The 13,694-nt window shown below is 40.7% G+C and overlaps 1 protein-coding gene across 1 annotated transcript in view; it reads left to right on the top strand.

Moving 5' to 3' along the window:
• The window catches only part of Fbxo28 (F-box protein 28), a 28,719-nt gene that overhangs the window by 2,078 nt on the left and 12,947 nt on the right, over window positions 1-13,694 (top strand). The window contains exon 2 of the mRNA XM_052200175.1: window positions 10,318-10,427. Coding sequence (XP_052056135.1) covers window positions 10,318-10,427 — 110 coding nt within the window. The remainder of the gene's footprint in view (window positions 1-10,317; window positions 10,428-13,694) is intronic.

The following is a 13,694-nucleotide window of genomic DNA, read 5'->3' as shown; positions in this document are numbered from 1 at the left end:
GCACTCCCTCCCCACTCCTAGCCAGGTTTATACCTACCCATGTGGTTTTAGAAACAGGAGGCGAGGTCCTTTCTTTACCCCATGTTACTGGGTCTTTATGGAAATTACGGTTTTAGATTCATTGGTTTCAGAAAATACAATTCAAGTGACATAAAATACAGATGTACTTTCTTGTCACTAGGTGTCAGCATTAATTTAATTACGATCTTTTTGTGAAATTGATAGAGACATTGCCTCGTTAGGCTCTTTGTACAGATCTTTTTAATTGAAGTGATTATTTTAACCTAAATCATTTGCCAAAAAATCAAGAGACTTAAGTATGAGCTGGCATCTGCTGTATAGATTACCTAAGTTCCTTTTATTGTGTTTTCTTGAGTAAGACAGAAGGCTGGCCAAGCTCGGGAGGGAGCAACGTTGAGAGCATACAACTGGCTTCCATTCAGCGCATGTGACCCGTGGGCTAGCTTACGCATTGTTGAGAGAGACATTTTGCTTTTTTCTTCCTTCCCAGTTTTCTTTCTTGCCTCATCCTGAAAGAGTTCGTGTTTCCCTGTTCCTAGCACCAAACTTAAGGGCAGGGGCGTGATCCAAGGACTTAATAGACTACACTTGGTGTAAGAAAGTTGCTGCAGTCACATTTCAGTTATTTGGCCAGGTTAGTTGGTGATAGTCTTTGCCTCCTGTAACAATAAATAATTGAGATATGATTTTCCAGTCTACTGATTTCTCAGTCTGTCTTGAATGCCTTATTGAATTGACTATTTTTCTACCACTAAATTTTGTTCTCCAAACATATGCAGCCTAGAAATTCTGGTTCTACAGAAATAACTTTAAATAATTAATTCCAATAATGTTTTAAAATGCATTTGGCTGAATACAACTTTTCAAATGGGAAGGTATGTGCTTTGAGGTGGTTGCTTTCCCAGTAAAATAGTCAGATTAGTGCAGGTGCAGCTTTGGTGTGTTGAGAACACAGACCCATAATAAGTACCTGAGATACTTAGAAACAAGCAGCCGTGGTTAAGAGTGGAGATTCCACCCTTAGGGAAGAGAACAAACTTTACTTTGAACATGTTCCTTTGGGTCATGAACCAAGTGTTCTGTTGGAAGAATTTTCAAGATAGTAGAGGTGCTGTCATCAGTTCCCCTGTAATTCAAGTGGTGCTTATGCAAATAGAGTGAAATTAGTATTTGGAGCATAAATATGACTATATCAAAAATTCTTGCTTGTTATCTGGAATAGAAATTTCCAGTTAGGAACCAAGTATTTAAACCATGATGCTCCGTGAGATATTTGTCTAGATCATTCTAGAGAATCTGCTATTTATAGTTTCTTTCACGATTTTTCTTCAAGCGTTAGAAAGCTGAAAGTTACAGACAAGGACGATGAAGAGGCTTTCCTTTTGCTTTGAATTAGGCATCTCTCTGCCTTGCTCCTCACGGTATCCTAGAAGTTTGAGACCTTTTTTGTTTCAGTATACCTTATATTCTTTAAGAGTCAGGATCCCAAGAGTAACCTTAGGAAATTCTATAAAGCCCAAGAACACAAAGCACACACCCATTAGCTGTCAGAGTAACAATGTACCACAGTATTTCTGTATCACTTAGCTGGGTACCTGGGAGGGAGAGCGAGGGGGAGGGAGGGAGTCTCTGCTTGACTGTGCAGACTCCTGAAGGGTCTTGGAAACTCCAGGAGCCCCACCACACACACACACACACACACACACACACAGGGCGGTGATCCTCAGGGCATGGTGGGACTCCCACTGTTCTATGGACTCTCAATCTTACTAGTGGGTACTTAAGTAAAGGTGAGGAATTAGAACCTTTTGAGGACAGTTCCTCCCTTCTACTAATTCTTCCTGATAACTCACAAAGTAAAGGAGTTCAGTCAGTAGTCCTGTCCCAGTGTTGTTATGGAGACATAATGGACATAGCCTTCCCAGCACATATACAGAGCACCAGAATGATAAGGCACAGAGCTTACCTGAGAGTGTTGCCCTGAGCAGGAGACCTCTTCAGGACGGTGGGGTTCTTCCAGGCAGCACAAATAGAAACACTACCCACAGAAAACCCTGCAGAGTGAAGACATGGAGAGGGCTGAGGAAAGGGATTGGACAAGCTTAAATCTGGAAGGACGAAGTCTTAAGTGTGTGTGCTACTAGGTGGTTTCACCTGTACTTGAACTTTATTCCATAGATAGTGAAGAAGTTTAAGAAACTTTTCGATGCTCTCCAGAATTGACAGCCTGTGGTGAGGAGAAATGTCTGTGAATATTAGCAGAACGGGGTGCAGAGGGGGCTCTGCAGTTAGAACCATTGCTTAACAATCAGAAGAATGAGCCGGGCAGTGGTGGCGCACGCTTTTAATCCCAGCACTTGGGAGGCAGAGGCAGGTGGATTTCTGAGTTCAAGGCCAGCCTGGTCTACAAAGTGAGTTCTAGGACAGCCAGGGCTATATAGAGAAACCCTGTCTTGAAAAATGCCAAAAAACAAAACAACAACAAAAAAACAATCAGAAGAATGAGAGGTGAGCTCCCAGAACCCACAGACATGCCAGGTGGGTGTGATGGACTACTTGGAATTCTAGCCACTCAAGTGGAGATCCCAGAAACAAGCTTGCTGTCCATCCTAGTTGGTGTTGGCAAGCTCTGGGTTTAAAAGAGGAAAGTGGCCTGGCATGGTAGCACACGCCTTTAATCCCAGCACTTGGGAGGCAGAGGCAGGCAGTTCGATGAGTTGGAAGCCTGCCTGGTCTACAAAGTGAGTTCCAAGACAGCCAAGAATACGCAGAGAAACCCCGTCTCAAAAGATCAACAAAAGCCCGCCACCCACCCATCCCCCCCACAAAAGAGAGAGATTGTAGAAAAATACCTTATTTCTCAGCGTGCACATGTGCCTACGCAGGTTAACCTGCATTCACATAAAACATGAGGAGAGGGAGCATACATTTTTAATCATTTCATAGAAGCCACATGTCTTTGTATACCCTGTACTGTCAGTTGGATCTCTACTGTCACCCAAAGATCCATGATCTCCAGCTTGGCATTGATAGGAGCTGCCCAAAACTTTAAGTAGTGTCTACTATCACTGGATACAGGAGCCCTCATCCCAACAAATCCTCTTTCAAGTCTGGTATTTTTTTTTTATTTTAACGACCCACTGAGTTTAATTGGGGTTGTTTGTGTAAGCATGGACTTTTAAAAAGTGGATGCTGGTAACTCTTGTGCCCTGGGCTACCTCCCCAGCTCTCCAAGATCATTTTTAAACAAGGGATTCAAGCAAAGTTTTTTTTTTGTTTGTTTGGTTTTTTTTTTTTTTTTTTTTTTGGTCCTTGTTAAGGGATTCAAGCAAAGTTTTTTGTTTGTTTGTTTGTTTTGCTTTTTTGCCTTTTTTTTTTTGTCCTTGTTTTAAATAGGGTCTCCCGTAGCTTAGGCTAGCTTCAGACTTGCTGTGTAGCCAAAGGTGACTTTGACCCTTGGATCTTCTGACCCCTCCACAGGCTTTTCTAAAAGAATTCTAATCCGGTGAGTGCAGTCATGATACAAAGGGGGTTAGACTCACAGAAGGCTTTAGTGAGTCTAACCTCACTAAATCACCTCACATTTTGAAGGCATGTTTTCTACAAAGGGAAGCCAGGAGCCTGTGTGCTGTCAGGCGTGAAGTGGTCAGATGGCTTACCCAATCTTAAGTGCAAAATGCTAGAACCAGGCACTTGGGAGAAACCTCCGTTAAAGGTCTTTATTCTAAAATGATTTTGTCCATATGCCCAGGCTGTCATCTTAATATAGTACCATGTTCACTGTGTGAGACTCCATATCACTCCGTTTACTGCCGTGTTACTCAGGTTTCTGTCAGTGGAAGAAGCCAGGATGCCATTGACTACTACATTGAGGAGAATGGCTTGTGATGAGAGTCTTGGGCTTCTTGTTCTTCACAGTGTAGAAACCTGCTGCCTCCAGGCCACTGTGCTGGTGCAGTGGTGTTTACTCTGTGGTGGGCAAGGAGCAAAAGAGCCTGCGTGTGCACAGTCCCTCACAGCATCAGCTCCAGAGCCACAGCTCACTGGTAGGCCCTCCTTAAAGTCTGGGCAACTCTTAACCGAGCCACGCTGGAGACCAAGTCTTTAATGAATTCCAGATCCAAAGGACAGTACAAAGTGTGCAGGTACATCTGATTTCTTCTATGAAAAGATACTTTGCATGTTTGTGTGCGTGTGTTTACCTGTGTAGGTGCACATACCTTCAGAGGAATACGGTCAGTGTTTGATCCACCCATCTCTTCACTCATCATTTGGGCTTTCCAGAGTCTGTGATAAGTGAAAGCTTTCAGTGTACTGAACAAAATAGTTCTTAAAACATTTCATTGCTGTGAGTAAACAGTAGAAAGTCATGTCACTGTGAATAAAGGGGTTTTCTATGTAACTTATACTACTGAAAAAGTGATGCTTATAATTAGCCTGAAACAGAGGAGTTTTTTTTTTTTTTTTTTTTATTTATTTATTTTTTTTTAGGTTTTTAATTTGCCCCCATCATGAAGTTACTATTTTACAAGACTTTAACATTCTTTATGTGTATGTGTGCAGGTGTTGTGCATCCATGTGTCTGTGTGGGTGCATTTGCGTGAGTGTGGAATGTCACTTGTGAGTGTGGAAGTCAGTGGTTGACAGGTCGGTGGACCTCACAGTGACTACAAACTAGTAAAGGCTAACCTTGAATTCAGGGTCCTCCTGCCAGTACCTCCCAAATGCTGTAATTACAGGCATGTACCACTACTCTTAGCTCAAGGAAAAAATACTTTAAGATTTATTTTACTTTTATTTATATGTGTGTGTTTACATCAGCCAAGTCGATGTAGGTGTTATGGAGGCCAGAAGGTATTGAATTCCTTGGACCTACAAGCAGTTCTGAGCTCCCCTTGTGTGGGGTGGGAACCAAACTCAGGTCTTCCAGAAGAACAGCAAGCACTTTTTAACTGCTTAGTCAACATCTAGCTCTTCAAGACAAATTCTTGAGACTAAGCTATCATAGTATAAACCAGATGGCCATCTTTAATGTTTCATCAGAGCACCCTCACCTTAAGTGACACTCACTTCCGTTCCTGAAAACAGTGCAGGTAACAGAAATCCATCGCAAAGTCTTCCTTTTTGGCTTTCAGGTGCTTTATAGGAGCTTGGGACAGACTCTTGGTAATTGTTTTTCTCAGGCTAATGTAAAATGAGTTTATATTTTCTTTCAAGTGAATATCTAGATGACAAACCACCCAAAATAGAATATTTCTTATAATTCTATGTGCTGAGGATTGAGGTATATGTAATATACCAGGGACTGGAGAGACAATTTAGTGGTCACTGGCTGCTCTTCCCGAGTCCTTGGGTGTGATTCCCAACACTCATAAGACTGGCATCTCACAACTGTCTAATCTAGTTGTAAGAGATCTGATGCCCTTTTCTGGCTTCAAGAACACATGGTGCACAGACGTGTGTGCAAGCAAATCACCCACACATACATATACTGTGTACTAGCACAAGTACTATTGGGCAGACTGAGTAAGGTGGACATAATTGTCTAGGAAACACTAAAATGCTGTTAGTAAGACTTGGGAAAGTGAGTTCCCTGAAAAAGTAACTAGGAAAGAGAGCAGGCCGAATGGCCGAGCTCATTCAGTATTCACTTTACAGATACTCCGGTCACTGCTTAGGGCACACTTGTCTGCTGTCTCACTTGTGTGCTCATTCTCTTGCTGCAAACAGGGATGGAGCAGGTTAGGTGCACAAACACAGGCAAAGATGTAGCTTGCTTTTTACTAACCTATTTGAAGAACACAAATATAAAACCTACCTCTAAATCCTGTCTCAAAACCGCAGGACCATCTATTTCCAGGTGATTTCACATTCCAGCTTATATTAAACCTCAGTTTCCCTCAAAATTGGCCCCTATAGCTCTTTTTTAGGAGGAGCATCTTAGCTCTGATAAAGAATAAAACTCTAGAATGTTCCACATTTTCATTCTTTTCTTCTATTGATCTTTTGAAGAGTTCAGGGCACAAAATTTGTAGAGTCTATTTCAAGTCAGATGTAGTAGTGCATAGTTGTAATCTTAGTACTTGAAAAGCTGAGGCAGGAGGATTGCTCCAAGTTCAAATCCAGCCTGGGCTATTTAGCAGGACCCTGTTCCAAACAGTCAAAACAAGTGAAAAAGGAAGCACCACTATGCAGGCTGTTATTAGGTTGAACTCAGACATTGACTCTGTAATGACAGCTTTTGAGTTATTTAGAGAAAAGCATCAAGTGCCTTTTAAAAAAAAGAAAACTATATAGTACCAAAGAATGTCCTATAAAAACTGAGCTGCTTTACACAATTTCCTCAATTCCAAGCTAGTGTTTTACAATTTAGCATTTATGAAAAATCAGAGTGTATCTTGATGGTGCTCTTCATGACATATGAGTAACATCCGAAAGTCTTTACAGCATCCTAAATAAAATTGAAGACTTTTATGGTTGCATTTCTCAAGACAGCTAAGGCATCAGAGGAGAAAATGCAGTAAATTAAAAAGCATTATATATTATAAGTGGCCAAATGTTAAAATGTGCACATTAGAATTAACTAAAGCTTGACTTCAGAGATATTAAAGGAAAATTTTAAGTTTCACAAATTTATTGTGCAGTTACCTTGCATTGTTAAGAAAGGCCATGATGACAAAGAAATCTAAAAAGATTTCTAAACAAATGTATGTGAAAAAATTTATTACCACTTAAGTTAAACATAATTTTTGAAAAGAATAAATATGACCTTTTAAGTCCTGAAGGAAAACCTGTATTCATTTCTAATACTAAGACAGCAAGGATCAAAGAACCCATTTCTGTACAATGGAGAGTCTCACTAACTCTCTTGGGGGCTGTTTGGAAGGGGTATATTTTTCCAAGAATGCTTATATAGCATTTATTTTTCCTTGTCAATAAGACTTGAAAAGCTGGGACTGGAAAGCCAGCAAGTAAGATTACATGCTGCTCTTCCAGGAGACCTGGGTTCTATTCCCAGCTCTGAGGTGGCAGCTCACAATGATCCATAACTACAGTTGCAGGGGACCGCCTGCCTCTGTGGGCATCAGGCCTGAACATAGCACCCAGACATACATGCATGCAAAACTGTCCATAGAAAGTGATGTTTAAACTCTAGAAGCTGCTGATTAACAGATGTATGCATCTGGAAGGTATACTCAGTTTTACACCTGACATGTTTAAATTGACTGTGACTTTTAAAAACCAGGAGCTCTGCCAAAAACTTTCTCCTACGTCATTGGGATTGTGTTTCCAGCCTTAATTCTTTTTTTAAGTTGATGCATAAATCTTGTACGTATTTGAAAAACTAATAGTTTGTTTATTGAGGTACAAAGTCTCACTGTGCAGTCCAAGCTGGCCTGGACTTGACATGTAGCCCAGGCTGGCCATGAATTCTATACTGGCTCTTCCTTCCAAATGCTGAGATTATAGGCATGTACCATCATGCTTGGAACTGGTTTAGGCAAACCTGTTCGGTAATGTGCAAATTAGGATAAACATGGACATCAAGCCTTTATAGTTTCTTTTACAGCGGAAAAAAAATCTGAAATCTTTTCATGGCATTTTATAAGTGCACTGCACATGATTTGTGTTGTAGTTATCTTGCACTCCAGGACATCTCTGCCTCAAAATGGAGCTCAGCGACCTTTGATGAGCCTCTCCCTCCTCTCCCTCTCAGCCTCTCCTTGCCACCATTCTAGCTAGGCCTGAGAGTTTCTAACATAGGCATCATCTTTGTTTATTATGCACCGTATTTTTAATTTGTGTCTTAGGGAAACTACCAATTTGCTGGGATTAACATGATGATGTTAATAACTAGAGAAACAACATTTTTCCCCTGAGCCTTGGAAAATTATTAGCATACCCCTAAATTTAGAACTACACTTCAGATGAGGCAGTTTGGGAATTGTTTGTGCTCTTCTGTGCTGTGTGCTCTGTGCTCTGTGCTCTGTGCTCTGTGTGCTGTGCGTTCTGTGCTCTGTGCTGTGTGCTCTGTGTGCTGTGTTCTGTGTGCTGTGCTGTGTGCTCTGCTGTGCTGTGCTGAACCCAGACTCTCTCTTACCCTAAGTAAGGTAATTTAGAGTTGCAAGTTAACATACATTGGCAGTAGTGATCATTAAATTGTTTGCCGTGGGGAAATTCAATATCGTCCAGTTTTTGGTTTTGGTTGTTGTTGTTGTTGTTGTTGTTTTTAAGATGCCTTTGCCCCCCTTTTAGATCCTAAACAAAGGATACATGTGTCCTTTTTTGTCTGTGCTGTCGGTGTTTATTGGGCATTCATGAAAGGAGAAGGACTAATGAACACTGCGTGTCAGCCGCCGTTGACTAATGCTGCATGTGGCTTTCATGTTGGCTTCTGTGGCTCTGTTCTAATTTGTCTTTGTGACGTGGGGGTTTTTTTTCTCTCCTGGTTTTGTCCTTTTTGTTAGCATCCATCTGCAGACGTCAGCAGAGGCGTCATTTATAGGCATTGGGTTTCTTACTTTTCTGTTTCCTCTTAGATTCATCCATATTGATTTTGGCTGTCTCCAGTGAGTTTCCAGAAGAACATTTTTAGCCCTAATATTAAAGTACCTACAGGAATAACCAGTCAGCAACTGTCTCAGCATCTTTTAAAAGATTAGGGATCATCTTCTGAGAATGATTTCTTGTTTTCTGATTTCCAAACTTAAGACTTGGGAAATTTCTTCTCACCTTTCCCTAAACACCTGATTTGTCTTCAGAAGTATTTGCTTGGTACTTTGCTCATTGCCAAGTTTGTCCCTTTGCAGACACCATCGCCTATAGTGCTATGTGCAGTTTTGCCTTTTGTTCCTTCAGAGCCTAATTCACATCTTCAGTCGTGTGTCTTTCCCTTGGTTGGCTTTAGTGTTTACTCAGACTCTCATTAGTGACTCTTATCTACTCAGATTAGTAAAGCACTCTTTATTGAATGTCTGCGTGGGTCAGGAGGGACCATCGAATCTTTAGAACCAGCTAAATCCAGTGGAACATGCCTTCAAATTGTTACAGTAATAATTGATCGACCTTGGGAGTGGGAATATGTGGTTGTTTAAAAAATTATTCATTCTCAGAACTTAGCAATGTTGCAGAGTCTACAGAGACAATAAATATCCTGAACTTTATAGTAGAGGGTTTTTAACAATTATCTTTTCTTCTGCTGAACTCAGTTCCTATTCCAGATGCAGCACTTTGAAATCTTTGACTACTCTATTTTACACTTTCTCTTGACTTTCTGCCATGAAAGATGAGAATTTAGTCCTCTCTGTTTCCATTTCACACATAAATATACTTTTTCTTCCTCACATTTCACAAAAATAATCAGTATTCATGTTGCAGTGATATGTTTGTTGCAAATTAGGGTACTGCATGTCTAAAGTGTTCTAGAGAACCACAAAGATTTCCAAAATGGGCTCTGTAAGATTGCAGGCAGCTTACTCCTGTGGCTTTGGTTTTGCTTTTATGTGTTGGGTGTTTGGTCTGCCTGTATATCTGTTTCTACCTCAGGGATCTCATCTTAATATATAGCGAGTACTTGTACACAGATGCTATAATGGAATAGCACGGATACAAAGAAGCATGAGATAGCCTCTGCTAACTGGCCTGGCCATGGTAGGCATTGTCTTCAATAGTTTGTACTTTCTAGCATCCAGCTGTGTACAGTGACAAGTAACCTTTAGGTTAATAACCACACCATTGCGAAACTTTCAGGGGAGGGGGACACTAGGTTTTATGTGCTGAATTTCAAAGATTCTAGGATTACTCAGAAATACACTCATCAGATCTGCAGAACAGAGACTTTGGTTCATTTTAAGAAAAACTAACATTTTTATGCCTGGAGTTTTTCAAAGGCATTAGCATGTATGATTTCTCCTGGATTTCTGAGTTGTGTCTAGCTATATACACAGATTAACGTTTGGATTTACCTGGGGTTTATTTGTTTGCTTGCTTATTTTTTATAAAAAGGAATGTTTTAAACTTAAAACTCTCAGGAACATCATTTTACTGATCTTCCATACTGCAGACAGGATATTCACTATACGCTTAAGTAAGTGGTACTGCTTGGCCCAAACATTAGTAATTTCTTAGTGAGACACCACAGTAATTGGATGGCACTGATGGCACTGGTGTGCCTCAGCTTAGACAGTGTCCTGGGAACAGTACCAGCACAGAGACCTTCCCACCCAGTTTCATCATTGATGATTTGGTTATTGATTTTATTTATCTTTTAAATTCAATTTCCCCTCTGCTTAATAGGTTTGTAAGAGAATGGACTTGGTCTGTCAGAGAATGTTGAATCAGGGTTTTCTGAAAGTGGAGCGGTACCATAACCTATGTCAGAAGCAAGTCAAAGCACAACTACCGAGGTACGTTCTAGGTAGCGTCAGCCTTGATTCACTGTGCTGCCGGGTGGGCAGGCTGACTTGGTGAGCTTTGGGTTTTTGGTGGTTTGTTTTGTTTTAAGTACAGATTTTTCATATATAAGTTTCAACCCTTTATAGCAAAGGATATCCCATCACAATAAATGCTATCTCTTGTCATCTGTTTTTATTGCCATTTTGTTCAACATTTTATTGGTTGTTATAACCAGGGCAAGAGGAACTGAGAGGACCTAAGTGTCCCTCAGTACCAGCATGACATTCTTGGATACAGGTACACTGATGATGTCTTGTTAGAGGGGTAAGTTCAGCAGGGATGACAGGTTATAGTGCACAAAGATCAGCTAGAAGCACACTAGAAATGGATAATCTTCCTGGGCCGTGGTGACCCACATCCTGGGGAGGGTGAGCCATTTGAATTCTTGAGTTCCAGGACAGCCAGGGCTACACAGAGAAGCCCTGTATCAAATTTAAAAAGAGGGGGGGGGGGCTGGAAAGATGGCTCAGAAATTAAGAACACTTGTTCTTAACTTGTCCACCCTGAGTTGGATTTCTAATATCCAAAAGCAGCTCATCATTGTCCATAACTTTAGTTGTAGGGAATTCCACCCAGCCACACATGCAAGCAAAACACCCATAAACATAATCTTCACAAAAGAGACAAGAGTCATAGGCCAAGGTGATGGTGGTACAGACCTTTAATCCCAGCACTTGGGAGGTAGAGGCAGGTAAATCTCTGTGAGTTTGAGGCCATCCTGGTCTACATAGTGAATTCAAGGAGAATCAGGATTCTATACATAGACACTGTCTTGAAAAAGAAAAAAGTGCGTATCTATAACTTTAGCACTTGGTGGAAGCAAAAGGATCAGAAATTCAAGGCCAGCCTTAAGTAAGCAAATTTTCGACCCGCCTGGGCTGCCTGAAACCCTGTCTCTAAAAGAGAAAGAAAAAGGGAGCTGGAGAGATGACTCTGCAGTTAAGAACATTGAATGCTCTTCCAAAGGATTCAGGCTCAATTTCTAACACCCACATGGTAGCTCACAACTGTCTCTTAATTCCAGTTCCAGGGATCTGATGCCCTCACAGACATATGCAGGCAGAATACCAGTGCACATAAAATATACATGAATAAATTATTTTTTTAAAAAAGAAAAAGAGTCTCAAACAAAAATGAAAGATAATAGGGGAAGAGAAAAGACAAAAATAAATAAATAGGTGTGTCTGTTTATGAACTGGAAGATTTTATATTGTTAATGTAACAGTGTTCCTTGGGTCTATCTGTAATACTGGACACTACTGAGCAAGTCTCATCTCCATACACACATATATATTTTAGAATTTAGACAGCTAATCTTAAAAATTATTGTGGAAATGTAAGAGACCCAAAATAACTAACACAATTTTGAGGAGTAGTAGTGTTGAAAGACTAGTACTTCCAGATTTTAAAACATAGTACTAAGGTGCGGTGGTCAAAGTAGTAGGGTATAAGACCTAATGATAGACCAATGGGATAAAGTAGAGAGTCTAGACAATAAACCATTGTATACTTATTTGGTTTTCAGTAAGGGTGACAAGACAGTTCAATTGGGGAAAGAATGTTTTTAAAAAATTGGCCAGGCATGGTGATATATAACTTCAGTCTCAGCATTTGGGAGACAGAAGCAGGAGCAGCTCTCATGAGTTCAAAGCCAACCTGCCTCATAATAAGCTCCAGGACAGCCAAGATACACAGACCCTGTCTCAAGATGATGATGATCATGATGATGATGATGATCATGATGATGATGATGATGATACGAGAAGGGATAGATAGGTACATACTTACATACACACATACATACATACATACATACATACATACATACATACTTACATACATACATACTTACTTAGGGGCCATCAAGGTTGCTTATAGGTAAGGGCACTGATGACCTGAGTTCTCTCCCTAAAACTCACATGATGCAAAGAGAATTGATTCCCACAGGTTGTCCTATGATCTTCATATGTATACACACACACACACACACACTTTTTTTTTTTAAATTGAACAAAATAAAACAAAAACTTGTGCATATAAAGCTGGCTGGTACCAAACTCTACATAGAGAAAGGGCTGTAACTGACTGTACTTGTTCAAGAGCCCTTAGAGAGCACAGTGTTACAGCATGGCTTGGACAGCTAGGTAGCATGCTACACACCTCTAATTTCAGTACTCAAGAAACCGAGGCAAGGAGAAGCTGGAGCTTGAAGCCTGCCTGGGTACAAAGCAAGTTTGAACCCAGCTTGAGCTGTGTGCTGAGAGACCTCTGTGGGTATCAGACACCCACTTGGTGCACATAAATACATGCACACAAAACATTCATACACATAAAACTAAATAAATGCTTTTGTAAAAGACAAGATGAACAAAAAAGAAGAAAGCCAAATTAAAAGTTAAACAGACATCATGTTAAAGCAGTTTGCCCCAAGTGTGTTTTCAAAAGAAATTAAAATGTGTATCCATACAAAAACTTGAAAGCAAGAACTGCTTATAGCTCAGTGGCGCACTTGACTAGCACGTGCACCTGATGTGGTCTCTAGCACAGCTAGAGCACATACTGCACACCAGAGGTGTGAAGGGATGATGTCTGTGTAAGGGGTGCTATTCAGCTGTGAACTACGAGCTGTAGCAGACGGGAAAAGCCAGGCACAGAGGCTGCCCGCCACAGGCTGGTGTACTCCAGTGTTGAGAATAAAGGCACTGTAGACACTGAGCTGCACAGGGAGTTGGCAGACGGCCCCTGAGGGGTCTGGGCTGGCTTCTCATGGTGATGAAAGTGTGCTGAGTTTAGAGAACGGTGATGGTTGTGCCCCTCTCAATACAGTCTACTCTGAGTAACCGCATGCTAAATAGGGTGTGGCATTGCTACAGTGTCACATGTACTGTGACATACTGAATAAAAAGATACAGAATTTTACATGAGTTACTTCTGAATAAACTTAGAAAAAATTGAAGGAGCCAAGCCTTATGAGAAAACCAGTATTATGCATGTGTATGCATTTAATTCCTTCACTTCACGTTTTTTTTTCAATAATTATCAGGCTTAGTATAGCCAACAAAAGAATGTTGTATGTGTATATGTGTGGTGGTGGGTCTAAATCCAGGACCTCACGGACCCTGGCAAGTGAGCTACCACTGAGCAACACTGCCAACTATAACTGTGCCTTCATAGTGATTTTTTTTGACAGATGTCTTGTTAGCAATGGTTCTTATTAA

Source organism: Apodemus sylvaticus, chromosome 12, assembly GCF_947179515.1.
Source record: "Apodemus sylvaticus chromosome 12, mApoSyl1.1, whole genome shotgun sequence".
NCBI lineage: Eukaryota > Metazoa > Chordata > Mammalia > Rodentia > Muridae > Apodemus > Apodemus sylvaticus.
Note: the sequence above shows the minus strand (reverse complement) of the source record. Positions and strands in the feature narration are given on the sequence as shown.